Source organism: Baudoinia panamericana (assembly GCF_000338955.1).
Source record: "Baudoinia panamericana UAMH 10762 unplaced genomic scaffold BAUCOscaffold_13, whole genome shotgun sequence".
Taxonomy (NCBI): Eukaryota; Fungi; Ascomycota; class Dothideomycetes; order Mycosphaerellales; family Teratosphaeriaceae; genus Baudoinia; species Baudoinia panamericana.
The window spans coordinates 256852-270242 of record NW_006911269.1 but is presented as its reverse complement, the minus strand read 5'-3'; the positions used below and the strand labels follow the sequence as shown (position 1 = coordinate 270242).

The 13391-nt window shown below is 56.1% G+C and overlaps 8 protein-coding genes across 8 annotated transcripts; 3 read left to right on the top strand and 5 right to left on the bottom strand.

Moving 5' to 3' along the window:
* Positions 1 to 61: 61 nt before the first annotated feature.
* Positions 62 to 2713, bottom strand: BAUCODRAFT_41657 (uncharacterized protein; the record flags this gene model as incomplete). The annotated part of the gene is made up of 1 exon (XM_007682248.1): positions 62 to 2713. A coding segment is annotated over one exon (2652 nt), but the record flags the coding sequence as incomplete, so codon positions are not given.
* Positions 2714 to 2968: 255 nt separating this feature from the next.
* On the bottom strand, positions 2969 to 3410 carry BAUCODRAFT_277848 (uncharacterized protein). Its single transcript, XM_007682431.1, has one exon. It carries the CDS (start codon positions 3302 to 3304, stop codon positions 3056 to 3058), a length of 249 nt encoding a protein of 82 aa, XP_007680621.1. The 5' UTR covers positions 3305 to 3410; the 3' UTR covers positions 2969 to 3055.
* Positions 3411 to 3495: 85 nt separating this feature from the next.
* BAUCODRAFT_49676 (uncharacterized protein) lies at positions 3496 to 4914 on the bottom strand (the record flags this gene model as incomplete). Its single annotated transcript, XM_007682255.1, has 2 exons — positions 3496 to 3748; positions 3806 to 4914. Coding segments are annotated over 2 exons (1362 nt in total), but the record flags the coding sequence as incomplete, so codon positions are not given.
* Positions 4915 to 5631: 717 nt separating this feature from the next.
* On the top strand, positions 5632 to 6352 carry BAUCODRAFT_277741 (uncharacterized protein). The gene is made up of 2 exons (XM_007682430.1): positions 5632 to 6250; positions 6310 to 6352. Exon 1 carries the CDS (start codon positions 5733 to 5735, stop codon positions 6063 to 6065), a length of 333 nt encoding a protein of 110 aa, XP_007680620.1. The 5' UTR covers positions 5632 to 5732; the 3' UTR covers positions 6066 to 6250; positions 6310 to 6352.
* A 196-nt stretch (positions 6353 to 6548) lies between these two features.
* BAUCODRAFT_78334 (uncharacterized protein) lies at positions 6549 to 6989 on the top strand (the record flags this gene model as incomplete). Its single annotated transcript, XM_007682319.1, has 1 exon — positions 6549 to 6989. The coding sequence occupies one exon, from the start codon at positions 6549 to 6551 to the stop codon at positions 6987 to 6989; it is 441 nt and encodes a 146-aa protein (XP_007680509.1).
* A 191-nt stretch (positions 6990 to 7180) lies between these two features.
* Positions 7181 to 9818, bottom strand: BAUCODRAFT_278175 (uncharacterized protein). Its single transcript, XM_007682429.1, has 3 exons — positions 9691 to 9818; positions 8006 to 9625; positions 7181 to 7947 (listed from the first exon to the last, which is right to left on the bottom strand). Exons 1-3 carry the CDS (start codon positions 9706 to 9708, stop codon positions 7372 to 7374), a joined length of 2214 nt encoding a protein of 737 aa, XP_007680619.1. The 5' UTR covers positions 9709 to 9818; the 3' UTR covers positions 7181 to 7371.
* Positions 9819 to 10062: 244 nt separating this feature from the next.
* Positions 10063 to 11924, bottom strand: BAUCODRAFT_38167 (uncharacterized protein). The gene is made up of 2 exons (XM_007682154.1): positions 11546 to 11924; positions 10063 to 11434 (listed from the first exon to the last, which is right to left on the bottom strand). Exons 1-2 carry the CDS (start codon positions 11905 to 11907, stop codon positions 10489 to 10491), a joined length of 1308 nt encoding a protein of 435 aa, XP_007680344.1. The 5' UTR covers positions 11908 to 11924; the 3' UTR covers positions 10063 to 10488.
* Positions 11925 to 11973: 49 nt separating this feature from the next.
* Positions 11974 to 13157, top strand: BAUCODRAFT_126149 (uncharacterized protein; the record flags this gene model as incomplete). The annotated part of the gene is made up of 5 exons (XM_007682428.1): positions 11974 to 12094; positions 12225 to 12287; positions 12349 to 12443; positions 12505 to 12717; positions 12771 to 13157. 5 exons carry the CDS (start codon positions 11974 to 11976, stop codon positions 13155 to 13157), a joined length of 879 nt encoding a protein of 292 aa, XP_007680618.1.
* Positions 13158 to 13391: the final 234 nt, after the last annotated feature.

Here is a 13391-nt window from a genome sequence, read left to right as displayed (position 1 = left end):
CCGCAACCACCGTCTTGTCCTTCTCCCTCTCCGCCCGATGCTGATGCTGATGTTGATGTTGCCTTCTCTTCCTAACTGGAGCATAAACATCATTAAAGTTCATCACCACCCCCAAAAACCGCATGTCCACATCCGGCTGATACGCCAGATCGCCCAATAACACATTCACCCTTGCCCGAAAGTCTGTCTCCACACTCTTCAACCTCTGTCGTAGCTGCTCCAGCACATCTCTTTCACCCTCCACCCCGCCACCAGCAAACGACAGTAAAGGCGGGATAGGCGAATCCGTTAATCCTTCCCCGGCCTTCGCCTTCCGCCCTCTACCACTCGCAAATAAGGGTGAGCCCAACTCATCCTCCTCCCCCTCCACGATCCCCCACCTCCCCGCCCGCGTCCTCGTCTCAATCTTTGCCGCCCTCTCCTGCCTCTCCGTGAACACCGCCACACTATAACTATACAACCCATCCACCGCATCCCTATACGCCAACATCCCCTTCAACAACTCATGCAACTGCGCTGTGAAGTCCACCCCGCCTGCACCCCCCAATAACCCCTTCCGCGTGATACTGCGGAGATAAAGCGTGTGCGCCTCAATAAGCGTATCGAGCGTAGCGTCAGACTTACTGATAGACTTCTGTAGTCCCTCCCATCCGGCCTCGATGACTTCAAAGAGAATGTAATACTGCAGTTGATCGACGAAATGTACCATCTCCGCCAACCCACCCCTGGCGGTCTTCCAGTCTTGGCCCAGTTTGTCGCTCACGGCTCCTAGGACCCCTCGGGCACCGGTTTGGACGCGCCGCCAAGTGCTGGAAAGCGCGAATTCGACACGTTTCACTCGCCAGAGGAAGTTGAAGATTTTGAGGTACTGTTTGCTCGCCCATGGGGTGACGATGACGTCTAATGGTGAGTCGACCCGGTATTCAAGCGTGAAGACGTCCCAGCCTATTTCGCCGTGGCTAAGTTCTAGCATGCGCGCGTCGAGTCGTCGTAGGACGTCGGCACTGTCGTACTGCGCGTTCGAGTTGCGGATCGCGTGCTCGAGTTGCGCGGTGAGCGTGTGTCGGTATTGCGAGTTGGCGGGTCGGTCGAGGTTCGATGACAAGCTCTCCATAAGCAAGTAGATGAAGTCGCCTTGTCCGAGGAGGAGGTATTTCTTCAACGCGCTCAGATGCGAGAACAAGGCGAATTTCGTCTCCATCAAGCTGATTAAACGCGCCATCACGGTCTTGTACGCTTCGTCTATACTCGACCCCAGCGTAGCCGTATCGCCGTAGTGCAGCTCGCGCGAGGCAGCTTTGCTGTAGCTCTCCACCCATGCGCCGTCGCCGCAACCGTAGCGGATGAAGTTCAGACTCTTACCAATCAGGTAGACCCGGTTCGCGAAGTCCGGGGTTATGATGCTGGGGATCATGGAGTCTTTGATCAGGTACTTGTGTTCCCAGACACTTGTCGCGCCGCTGTCTTCGTAGTCCCCATTCTTCGCGACGAAGAATTCTTGGTATGGGTCCTCCAGTTCGCCGTCGTAGATCCACGCCCGCAGCATGTGGTAGAACGGTCGCGTGATGGTGGATAGTAGGCGCTCGGCGAAGGTGAAGACGAAGGCGTCGCCGTGCGAGGTGGCGAAATTGTGGACCAGACTGATGAGCTCGCCTCCCTTCTTGCCACGCGCCGACTCGACGATGAGCGACATCAGCCGTAATCCCAGCGTCGCTTCTCTCGTCCAGACGACACAGCGTTTTAGCGTCACGCCAGCTGTGCCCAATCCACCACGAGGCAGATTTTCGTCCAGCTGAGCTAGCGCTCGCCGGATCTGGCCTTCGAGCGTGGCGACTAGGCTAAGATATGCTCGCAATTCCTGTCCGATCGCTGACCGCAGGCTTTGGCCTACCAAGCCGCCTTCTGCCGAGTCGACGAACTCTGACAGCGATCTGTACAATAATGAGGGTTCCGCCAAAGTATGCAGGAGTGCGATGAGCGGGACAGGCAAAGCGGGTGGCAGCTTCAATGAGCTTTTGTCGGAAGAGAACACCAGGTTCGTGGACGACAGTCCCTGGAGGGTGAAAGGCAGATCTCGCAGTAAAGCAGACTCTGGAGGGCAAGAACTGCCTGCCGTATCCTGTTCCCGTCCCTGTCCCGTAGCCGGACTTTCAGCTTGTACTGGCCGTGGTCGTCCGGGCACAGCTCTTCCTCTCAACGGTGTCTGCCTCATTGCATCCGCGCCCTCAGCTTCCGGCACTTTGGGCAGACCATTCCGTGCAAAAGCCTCATCGTACACTCCCGCACCGTCCTCCATCTTCCCTAGACCCTCCACCTCTCCCTCCCCATCACCGTCCGCTTGTCCGTTCCCAGCCCCGTCAACACCCTCCGCCACCCTAAGCAAGAAGTGAAGGATTCCCCACTTCTGCCCCAACACCGGCTGCGCGAGTAACCTCGAATACAATCCCCGGAACTGCGCCGCCTTCTCCGGTCCTACACCCCCTCTCATACCCCTCAACAACCTCGCCTGTATCCTATCACCAGCAAGCCCCACATCCTCCGCCACACTTGCCTCCGCCTCATCATCGAGCAAGTTACGGGCAAGTTCATTGGCTTCGTCCCAGCGTTGATCCGCGTGCGCTTCGGGCTCGTCGGGGTATGCTTGTGCCGGGACGAGGAGCTCGAGCAGTTTTTGAAGAGCGTTATCTACGCGCTCTTCTCTCGTGTTGCTCATGATGGCGGGGTTGGGGCGGTGGCATTGTGCATACGTATGGTATGGGGTGGTGGTAGGAGGTAGAGGTGTGACACGACGCGCTTGGGTGTGGGGAGACGCGACGGAAGTGGGATGAGCTTGCGGGGCTGACTGTCCTCTCTCGCTCAGTACAGATATGTTCAACGACATCGTGAAGCGATGCGCTCAATCACTCATTCACTCACGGCATTGCTGCTATCGTATCAACATTGCTTTCCGTCATTCACCCCGTAGTGCCTTGCCACCTGCTGTACGCCAACACGCCCGGCCCATATGTACTGTACGCCGTTCACAGCTTGCCTCCAGTGAAGCAACGTGCCTGCTTCACCACCATCCAAAGTCGCAACCAAAAACGCCACTTCCCGTATGTACGTGCAGGGGCGCCAAAGGACAGTCCACAACATATGTACAAACACACAGGTGCGCACGCTCAACGACAGGCACCGCCATCGGACGTTGATGCATATCACTCCCCGGTTTGCTGCAGCATGAGCGGCGCTGGCACCGGCGCGAAGGCGACAGGCTCCGTAAGCATCCACTGCGGACTCTCGCGTACGAAGCGAACCTCAACATCACCGCGCAAATCGGCCATAGCTACCGGCTGGTGTGGAAGGCGTTCCTAACTTGTAGCTCGTCAGTATGTGATGTGAACTGAAGAATAGGTCAAGCTTACACAATAATCAACTACACACTCACCTCCTCTGCATACCAGCCTGCTGCATCTGCTGCTGCTGCACCCCCGGAGGCGGACCGCCACCCATCGCCATCCCATACGGATTAGCATAATGCTGCGCGTCGCCGGCCAGTTGCTGCATAGCCATGCCCGAGATACCCTGCGCTTGCGAAACGGGACAGTCCTTATGCGCGAGCAGGAGCGTCTTGAGCCCGACAATCTCCTCGCGCAATTGAGTGACTGTCGCCGCGAGCGCGTCGTTCTCCGTGCTGAAGATTTCGACTTTCTGCTGCAGGTTGGCGAGCCATTGCTTCTTCCGCTGCCGACATTTCAGCGCGGCGATCCTGTGAGACGGATTAGCATGTGTGGAAATTGTTGGTTGTCGGGGGGAGTGGACCCACCTGTTCCGCTCCAAGAAGTTCTTGCGCTTCTCCTCGTCAGTCATCTTCTTGCCGTCCGGCCCGTTCTCATCCATCATTTGGTCGTCGTCCATCATCTCATCGTCATCGAGCTCCTCAGGCGGCATGACTTGGCCATTCGACCCACGCTGCCGCTTGTTGTTGGGTTTACTTGGCGTCTCCTCGGGTTTGCGCTTACCGTTGGTCGCCTTGCCGATGGAGTTCTTCTTGCCGCGACCCGACCGTGTCTGCGGCTTAGTCTCGACGCTACCATCGGAGTACTCTCCTTGGCCGTTCTCGGTGCTGCCGGACATGGTGCTGACAACGCTATTCTTGTTTGCGCGCTTGTTCATATTAGGGTCCTGCTGCATCTGCTGTGGGTAGGGTTGCTGCGGCTGGGGCGGCATGCCCATCGACGGCTGTGCGCCGCGCTGACCACCAGCCTGGGCAAGCATATAGAGGCCATTGGCAGCATCGTTGGTTTGATGCGTACCGAAAGGATCTTGGTCCTGTGGCTGGTTCTGTGCGCCAGGTGGGAAAGGCTTCACATCAAGATCAGGTTGGATATTAGGGTTGGGCTGAGGTTGCGATGTCGGCACGTTCTGCGGCATGTTGTAGCTGTTCGCTTGCGTCTGGGCTCGCGCAGTCATAGCAGTCCGGTGGAAGTCAAGCGTGCCCGGCGTTGCGCCACCACTCTGTAGCTGGTTGTACAATGCTTGCGAGTTTGGTGACGGCTGCGGGAACATAGACCCACCGCCACCCGGTGTGAGTCCAGTCCGTAGCGATGACTCGTTGGGCGTCGGGAAGCTGCCCGGGAAATGATGGTCGCTGTTGAAGTAGTCGTTCGACCCAGTTGGCCCGGTAAGCATGGCCGGGCTTAGTGGACCGGAACGAAGCGAACCGCCCCAGCCAGGTGTGTTGCCAGGGAGCAGCGACGCTGGCGAGGTCAGGCTTGTCACCCCAGGCAGTTGAGTCTTGCCTGGTGTTTCTGCGGGTGCGCCGAATTGCAACTCGAATGGATTCGGCTCTTTCGACAGATGGCTCTGGTTGTGCTGTCCGCTGAAGTAGTCGTTGTCGCCGTTGGGTTGAGGCTTAGGCGGCGGCGCGAGCGGGGCATTGGGCGGTGGGGCAAGATCTTTGGGAGCGTCCTCGGGTTGCTTGATGGTGGGGATGGATGGGTCTGATCATGGGGCATTGTTAGTCTACTGATATGGATGTGAACGTGGGAACATCGAACTGATTTGGTGCTTACCTGGTTTGATGTCTTGAGCAGCTGGTACCTCCTTCTTCGTAGTTTCTAGCGTGATGTTAGTATATGCGAACGAACATCAAACATCAATGCGCCATGTCGCATTGGCGCAGTGGTGGGCGTTAGGGACAACGGAGGTCAAGCGACTGAGCTCAGGTGATTGCGGTAGTGGCGGGCGACGGCGACGACGTACCTGTGTTGTGCGCTGAACTCCTAGTACGCGGCGACGAGGTCATGCTCTTGTTACCCACATGAGGCGAACTGGTCGCTGAATGTCGAGATGCGACTGCTGCCATGATGCGGATGACGTCAAAAGTTCCTGATGCGTGGTACAGGCGGGTGATCCTTTGCGCTTTCCTTGACTTGTCTCGCGTTTCTCCTTCCCAACTTCACTTTTGCAATGAATCTTTCTTGCCTCACGACGATACACTACAACACATGATCCGTTAGTTGTTGTTGTTGTAATGCTTCAATGCTGCACGCGGCTCAAGGACTATGCATGCATCGGCACTCGACCCGACGCCGGCGCGTGAGAGCTACTCGGTGCCGGCTCATGAGGGTGGCAAAAGGAGCGCTCGCTCCTCGCCATCAGTCGACTCGAGGCCATCGCGACAGTATGAGCGCGCAACAAACAAATAGTGCACGTACCGTATAAGCGATGATACTCCAGTGAGAGTCCTGATGAGCCAAGCTTGTCAATCGATGCGCTTCAGCACTCGCGAATGGCCGCTGACGCAATGTCGCTGCGTGCTTTCTCCTCGCAAAAGCCGCGGGCGAGCGCAACAAAGACGGCACCGTTCGTTTCGTTCGCTTTCAACTTCGCGTCCAATGTCTGTTCTTCCAGAGCCGCAAACTGACACCTCAGGCTGGCAGTGGAATATGCTGGTACAACGTGACTCGCTGTGGCTGCCACGCTGTCTCCCCGTGCGTTGCGCGAAGTTGCAAGATGACGGAGGTGACGGTGGTGACGTAGAAGGTTGGCGATGGAAATGGGGAGGCGCGCGGGCTTTCTAAGCAAATTGCACGTCGCGCCAAGCCCTGCCATCGGCCAGCTTCCATAAGCGAGCCCGATTTGTCCGCTTTTGCCGTTGAGTGAAGGGAAGCTTTACAGATCGAAGATCCCTACAACACCCCTCTCTCCTCCTCTACAATCAACTTCCTGTTCAATGTCCCATAAAATGTAGAGCATCGACTTTGTGGTACCACTACTGTACAGCCATGCAACCCTCTTCTAGTTCACTAACTCTTGCGCCCATAGATGTGGCCATTTAACAGCTCGATCGCCATGGCGAAAGCACGCTGCACGATTGATGTGGGGCACCATTCCCATTAACCGGAGCTCTCTCCGCAAGAACTCCACTACAGGAAAGGTAGTACAGTAGATAGCTGTCAAACTGCTCGACGGTGACTGGACACCGTTGACTACATCCGATACAATCGCTGCGTTTGAGCCGCACAGCCGCACAGCATTGAACCGGGCGAAGACTACTACCCAGCATGGCAGAACAGGTAGTGCGCAGCACCTTCACCATCTTCGCCCAAACGGCTCTACCACTAATTCTCGCCTTCGAACTCTTCCTGGGCGGGCAGGCACGTCTAACCGACCGCATTACCCCCGGCCTCCACAAACAGGCCTCGCGCAAAGCATCCGGCTACTACAGATGGCTCAACTTCCTGCCCGTCGACGACGCGGAGACTTTCCAGCATGTCATTGGCGGGCTCATGATCTTTGCCGGCATCTTGATCTGCGTCCCTCCCATGCGCGCGATGGGAACTTTGTTGAGTATGGCGTTGAGCGGAGGGGGTGTGTATAGTCATCGGAAGATGGGCGTGCCGTATTGGTTGCCTGCTGTTAATACGGCGATTGCGGTTGTCATTCTATGGCAGCATGAGTTGCTTGCGCCGGAGAATGTGCAGTATCATGGAGATGAGCTGTGATTGTGACGGCCAGCGGACTGTGGGACATTTACCCCATGGCTTGCTATAGATATTGCGACCCCTTCTGATAGTCGCCTACACGAGCTTCGCTATCAGCAGCCCGTCCGTAGCACGGTAGCGGAAGAGGTGGCAACGCATCTGGGATGCACATTGTCCGAGCCATCGCACAACCCTCTTCATTCGCGGCACGCAAAGACGTCTGAGGCTATCCATAAGCAAAATTGAACTTTCAACAGAAGCGAGACCGCCAACAGCAACCTTGGATATCAGTGCGGCTCGCTCGTAGCCAACACAGACAGATCGTCAACAGACCGATTGCTACTTGATTGATCGCTGTGGGAGCTCGCTCTTTTCATCTATCTGCTGCTCACGTGCCATCCGCTCAGAGGTGCTCACTCTCAATCACCTCACCCCGCCTAAACAAAATCTGTCCTCCATTGACATCACTATACCCCGGTACACTGTACTTTAGAATGCCCGCCTTAACCAGATCCTGCACCAATCCGAAAATCATCCCATCACACCCCCTCGCCGCCATGATATCCACCGTCACAGGCAAATACTCGGTATGATTCGTAATCGTCGAATTATACATTGCCTGCCCGAGCGGTACCACAAAATCTGGGCCGCCCCAAAACGGACTTACCCTGCCAATGCTGAAGCCGAAAGGTACTGTAGGCGCGCCGAGGTATTGGTTGCGGTAGTTCACGCTGGCTTTGCTGCCGACGTAGAAGAGCAGGCTGTTGCTGCAGGTTGCGGCGTCTGGGACAAGGACGTGGTTGTTAACCCAGTCGCCGAAGATGGTGCGGTTGGTGTTGGCGATGGCGGTGGTGTTGGCGGGGTAGGTATCGCCGAAGCCCCAACGGACGAGCGGGGCTGGGTCGACGAAGGGGAGGCGGTTGTCGTGGGTGGCTTTGTAGTCGGCGTAGAAGGGGTCTCGTACGAGGCGGGTTTGCTCCTAAAGGCGAGGTTAGCTTTGTGGCTGTGGTTGACGATGGCTAAGCGAAAGTGCTTACCTGAGAAATGAGGATGGGATAGGTAATGTTGAGTAGCGTGGTAAGGCTCGCTGGCGTTCCAGCCGGATGTGTTGCGTTCCAGTCATCGGTGATAGAGTAATTGACGGTCGTTGCCCCTAAGAAAGCACTGACGTTGCTGACGAAATCGATCAGGATCTGATCACCGGGTACCCGTGCGACGCCCGGGAAGGCCTGCAGCTTGATCTGCTTGGGGTAGGAGTGGGATATTGTCACGTTACTCAGGTATAGCGCCTGCGCAGCGGTGGCCCACAGGAAAGGATCGCGAGTGAGAAAGCCGGCGGTGTCGAGCTCGGGTGCAAGCGGCATGACTCCAGTCAGATCCACCAAGCCGTGAGATGGCCGGTTGCCGTAAAGGCCTTGAACTTCCGATGGTCCGCGGATCGAGCCGCCGGTGTCGCTACCAATGGTGAGGTCAAGCCAGGGATAGCTGCCAGCTCCCGCACCTGGACCGGAAGAGGATGAACTCGGGTCTTGGTAGCCGTCACCGCGTGGGTTGAAGGGGCTGTGGTAATCCACCCAGTCGGCCGTGGCTTGTTCGCCGTTGGCGAACTGCGAGGTCTTCATCTTGCCTACAATGATAGCCCCAGCATCCACCAGGCGTTGGACTGCCAACGCGTTGGCAGTGGCGGGAGGGTAGAGATGGTACCACGCGCGATTGCCGTTACTTGTTCGCACACCGGCAACATCGTAGATGTCCTTCACACCCAGCCGTACACCCGCGAGCGGTTTGGCGGCACTAGGAGTGTAGTACAGCCGGCTCGGCACAGCCACTGCAAGCTGTTGACCAGGTACGTTGGCAGGTAGAACGCTATACGTGTTGTTGGTGCCCGACATCAGCGTCTCGGTGAACGCTCCCTGGAAGTCGCTGTACAGTCTCCAAGCTTGATAGATCGATCCGTCGCCCGACATGAAGTAGGGCCCCTGTGGGATGGCGCTGGTAGTGCTCACGAACTCGCCATATACTGCTTGCGTGCCGTTGAGGCCTAAGCTACCGGTCGGGTAATGGATGCCGCCATACTGCTGGCTTCCGGTAAACTGGACATAGATGGCTTCGAGGAAGCCTGCTGAGTAGACATCATCGACGCTGGTGAAGTTGGCGATGGTACTTGCTAGGCTGCTGAAGTTGGTACTCGCCGTTGTGACCACTGTGACCGGTGTAAGGCCGCCGGAACCTTGTGCCCAGCCATGTAGCGGCCCGTAGGTTCGAATAGTTGAGACTGGAGTCGCGGGTACGAAGTACGAGATCCCATCAAGGTCTACCGTTTGTCCTGTGGGAGAGAAGGTGTAGGAGAACGCGGGAATTGCCAAAGTCAGCGCTGCGAGACCGCTGAACACGATGGACGGTGACATGGTGATGGAAACGAAAACGCTTGAGGCTGTTCCTACAGCTGCCCTACCTTGTGCGCCCTTGCTTACTCTTATACGTGGTACCTGGCTCCACGTGCGGTGGATGCACAGTACTGCACTAGCGTGTAAGCAGATGTCGTCGGATTTTCTAGTGTTGCTCGGCTGCAGAGCGTTTCCTCCAAAGCTCAATATGGCAGGAGAGGTGCAAGTGGTACCTGAGTCAACGATTCTCCGCATGCGATAAGCCCAGGTCTAACCCGCATGGAGTCGTCCGGAGTTCAGGAACGGGCAAGATAGATAAGCTTGCATGGACTTACAACTTCGCCGGCGAACATGGTCAAGCGAGCCACGAGGCCACCTATCACCGCAGCCCGACTTGCTGGGACGGTGGGGCATTTGTGAGCTGCTGTGACGAACAGATTGATAGGATCTTACAGCACGAATGCTAGATGTAAGATTGAACGGAGGGAGTGAGGTTGCCAAGGCAGAGACTCCCGAAAGGCGCCTTGGCGAAGAGCAACAGCAGCTCCACTTCATGCAATGTTCGCTACTGCTTCGTCCAGGTTCCATGCTCTGCATTCAGCCGTGAACTGTTTGTCCAGGGGTATATGGGTTAGGCATGCTTCTGGGGCGAACAGTAACTCAGTACACAGTACACAATCACAGGAACTTAAGGGCGCGAATGGGATAAAACAATGAGCCGTGCCGCGCTGTGGCTGGGACACCGGTAAAGACTCTAATGATGGTTGTGTATCGAGTCGTCTTTGATGCTACTCCCATGCCCCGCTGAGCCGTGAGGGAGGTGAGCCCTCATAGACCCGACTTCTCACCCTTTCCTCTTTAGGCGCTGCCTCGTGATACCACATTGGCCGCGGTTTGTACATATCGAGGAAAGCGTCGTCGAAGATGCCCCGTCTGCCATGGTATCTTGCCTTTCCATTGAGAGCATGGCCGTTCGATGTCGGTTGCATCCCGCTGGAGATGGCCGCGGAAACTGTCATCTGCTTCGATTTTGGCCGTTCTTTGGCGGCGCTAAAGGACATATTATACGGATTGATATATTGCTCACAAGTGCTCAGAGCAGCCTTATCGGTAGTTGGTGGGCGAGGAGATGCCTAATCTCTTTCACTCTCGCTACTGTCGCTACTGCTCTCTTCGTCAGATGAGACCTCCGTTCGTGCCTTTCGCTTTCTACGATTTGTATTCGATCCCAAGGCCGTGGCTGGAGCTGATGCAACCGACGCCGCTCGAGGTTGCGATGTCGTTACCTCTGAGGAGGGACGCTGCACCTGGCTCGGAGACAGCTCGCTCGTTTCGCTCGTAAGCATTTCCGCGAGCACCGCCTCCGCACGTCTTCCGCGCTCAGCTTCTTCTCGAATCTCGTGGAGATTATGTTGGTCGTGCTCGTTTCGCATAGTCCCACTGTCCTCGGAGATCTGGATCTGGCGTCGTAGCGCAGCCTCGTACGCCACTCTTCGATCTTGCCGTGACTCCATACCGTCGATGTTGGGCGCGTTGCCTTGCCTTTTCAATATTTGCTTCAAAACAGCTTCGGCGTCGTCCAGAACCCGCTCGCGAGCTGCCGCACCCTGAAGTCCGGCGACGTACGCAAGTAGAGCCTTGTTGAACTGGGTCGGTAAGCGGTGTACGTTGAACAAATTCTTGAGCAAGTCTTTCTGCTTGTTCTTGTTGAATTTCCAATCGGCTTTGTTGTTGTGATACTGCTCCAAATAACGAACGTATTCCGGTTGGCTAGGCTCTGGAGTTTGAATTTTGCTGTCCTCGGTCCGTGCAGACTCCTCGCTCGAGAGTTTGGCCGTTGGATGCTTGGCCTTCTTCTGCTTTCGAGTGGGAGCGGCCGACGGTCCCGGAAAGGATGCTTGGTTTGGGACGTCCTCGTCAGTCGAAGCTTCGTTGGCCGTGCTCCTCGCTGATGATGACTCGTCGTTGTGACCGTCTTCAGCTTTCGTGTCAGGTGTGAAAGCTACTGATTTCCTGCGAGATCTTTCACCGACCGTAGCGCCCGTGTCAGTCTCCACATTGAACTGGTTCGCATATGCTCTGGGATTAATCAGCGACTTATCAGTGGGCACATAAAAGAATGCTCGGAAGGCTCTTTGAGCACGGGAGGACCAGGAAACAGTTTGTCTGCGATGCTTGTTCGCCACTTACGCTTCGGGAATGACTGTGGCTTGGTCTGGTGCACTCTCTACACTACCAACGGCTTCAGATGCAACCTCAACCGGTGCGAAGTGATCACGCTTGGAAGCGGGAGTGGAGCGGTCCTGACGATGCCCTGAGTCCGAAGCGTGACTTTGTTGCTTCTGAGCCAGTCGGATCCGCTTTGGTTCTGAATGGAAATCTCCGTTGTTGGAGCGTTTATTGTTAGCCACGGACGGAGGCGAGGCAAGATCTCGACTTGAAAGCGTGGCTCGCTCCGGCGGTGTTGGCTCGGCAGACTCTTTAGCATACTTCAATCGCAAGCCAAGTCTTTTCCACGCTGGCACATGCTGAGTTGTGGAGGTGGATGCCATCTTATTGAACTTTACACTTCGACACACGACAGTGAGCGAAGCTTGCAAGGGAGTGTGAATACATCGATGCTTGGCGCTTTCGGAAGAAGCCGAGTACAGGAGCTTCGGCCATTATCAGGCAAGCAGACTGTACGCGTGCACACGACAACGAAGGTCGCTTTCACTCATTACTTACCTACTAGACTTGGTAGATTGTTGTCGTTCTCAACGCTTTACGCTCTCGTGACCCTACCAGGACACATTCTGCAAAGATGTCCGGCAAGTCTTGCCTTGCCAACAAACGGCTCGATGGCAGCTAACAGACCATCTACGTACAGGAAGCGCAGGATTTGATCGACACATCACCATTTTCTCAGATCAAGGGCGCCTATACCAAGTCGGTTCGTGACTCTGAAATACGAGGATCTGAGAACTACGCCGCTGACTCGGCCATTTGTTCAGAGTATGCGTTCAAGGCTATCACAGCTGCGAACATCACATCCGTAGGCGTGCGAGGGAAGGAATGCGCAGTGGTATTATCACAAAAGAAGGTGCCCGTATGTGTTACGCAGTAGCACACGGCCGTTGGCGCAAGACTGGATACTCACCATGTCCCAGGACAAACTGATCGACCCGGCTTCCGTGTCCTATGTCTACAAGCTCTCACCATCCGTCGGCTGTGTTATGACGGGCTCAATAGCAGATGCACGAGCATCAGTAAACCGAGCGCGAGGAGAGGCGGCTGAGTTTAGGTACAAATTCGGGTACGAGATGCCCTGCGACGTACTGGCGAAGAGATTGGCCAATATCGCACAAGTGTACACGCAAAGGGTGAGCCTGAGATGTGCCAGAGATGTCAAACGCGCTGCTGATGGTTGGTTCAGGCATACATGAGACCGCTTGGAGTGGCAACCACTCTCATCTCCGTCGACTCCGAATACGGACCGCAATTATACAAGTGCGATCCAGCAGGTTACTACGTTGGCTACAAGGCGACCGCTTCAGGACCGAAGGCGCAGGAGGCGCTTAACTTCCTCGAGAAGAAGCTCAAGAACAAGGACTGCGCGGACGGCAATTGGGAGGAGGTAGTGGAGCTCGGCATTTCAGCACTGAGTACCGTGCTGAGCGTCGACTTCAAGAAGGGCGAATTGGAGATCGGAATCGTAGGCGGGCCTCGCGCGGACGGCAAGGAGGGTACCGATCCTGGCTTCCGCGCATTGACCGAGGAGGAGATAGACGCGAGGTTGAACGCTATTGCTGAAAAGGACTGAGAGTCATATCTTCAGCTCTGCTGGGAAGGTGTGGTGATTAGCTGTATCGTCTACAGCACGCGAGCAGGACCATCGTCATCGAGAAGCGGTCACTATTTTGCGGGCCTGATGCATCGGACACAGCCAGCCCTGCAGGTGGGTCTGCGCTGAATGCGGACAAGATCGTCGGTCGTTCCGGGTGCCTCTGATTGGCTACGCTCAGCTTCATACATGGTTGCTGCGAACACCCGCATA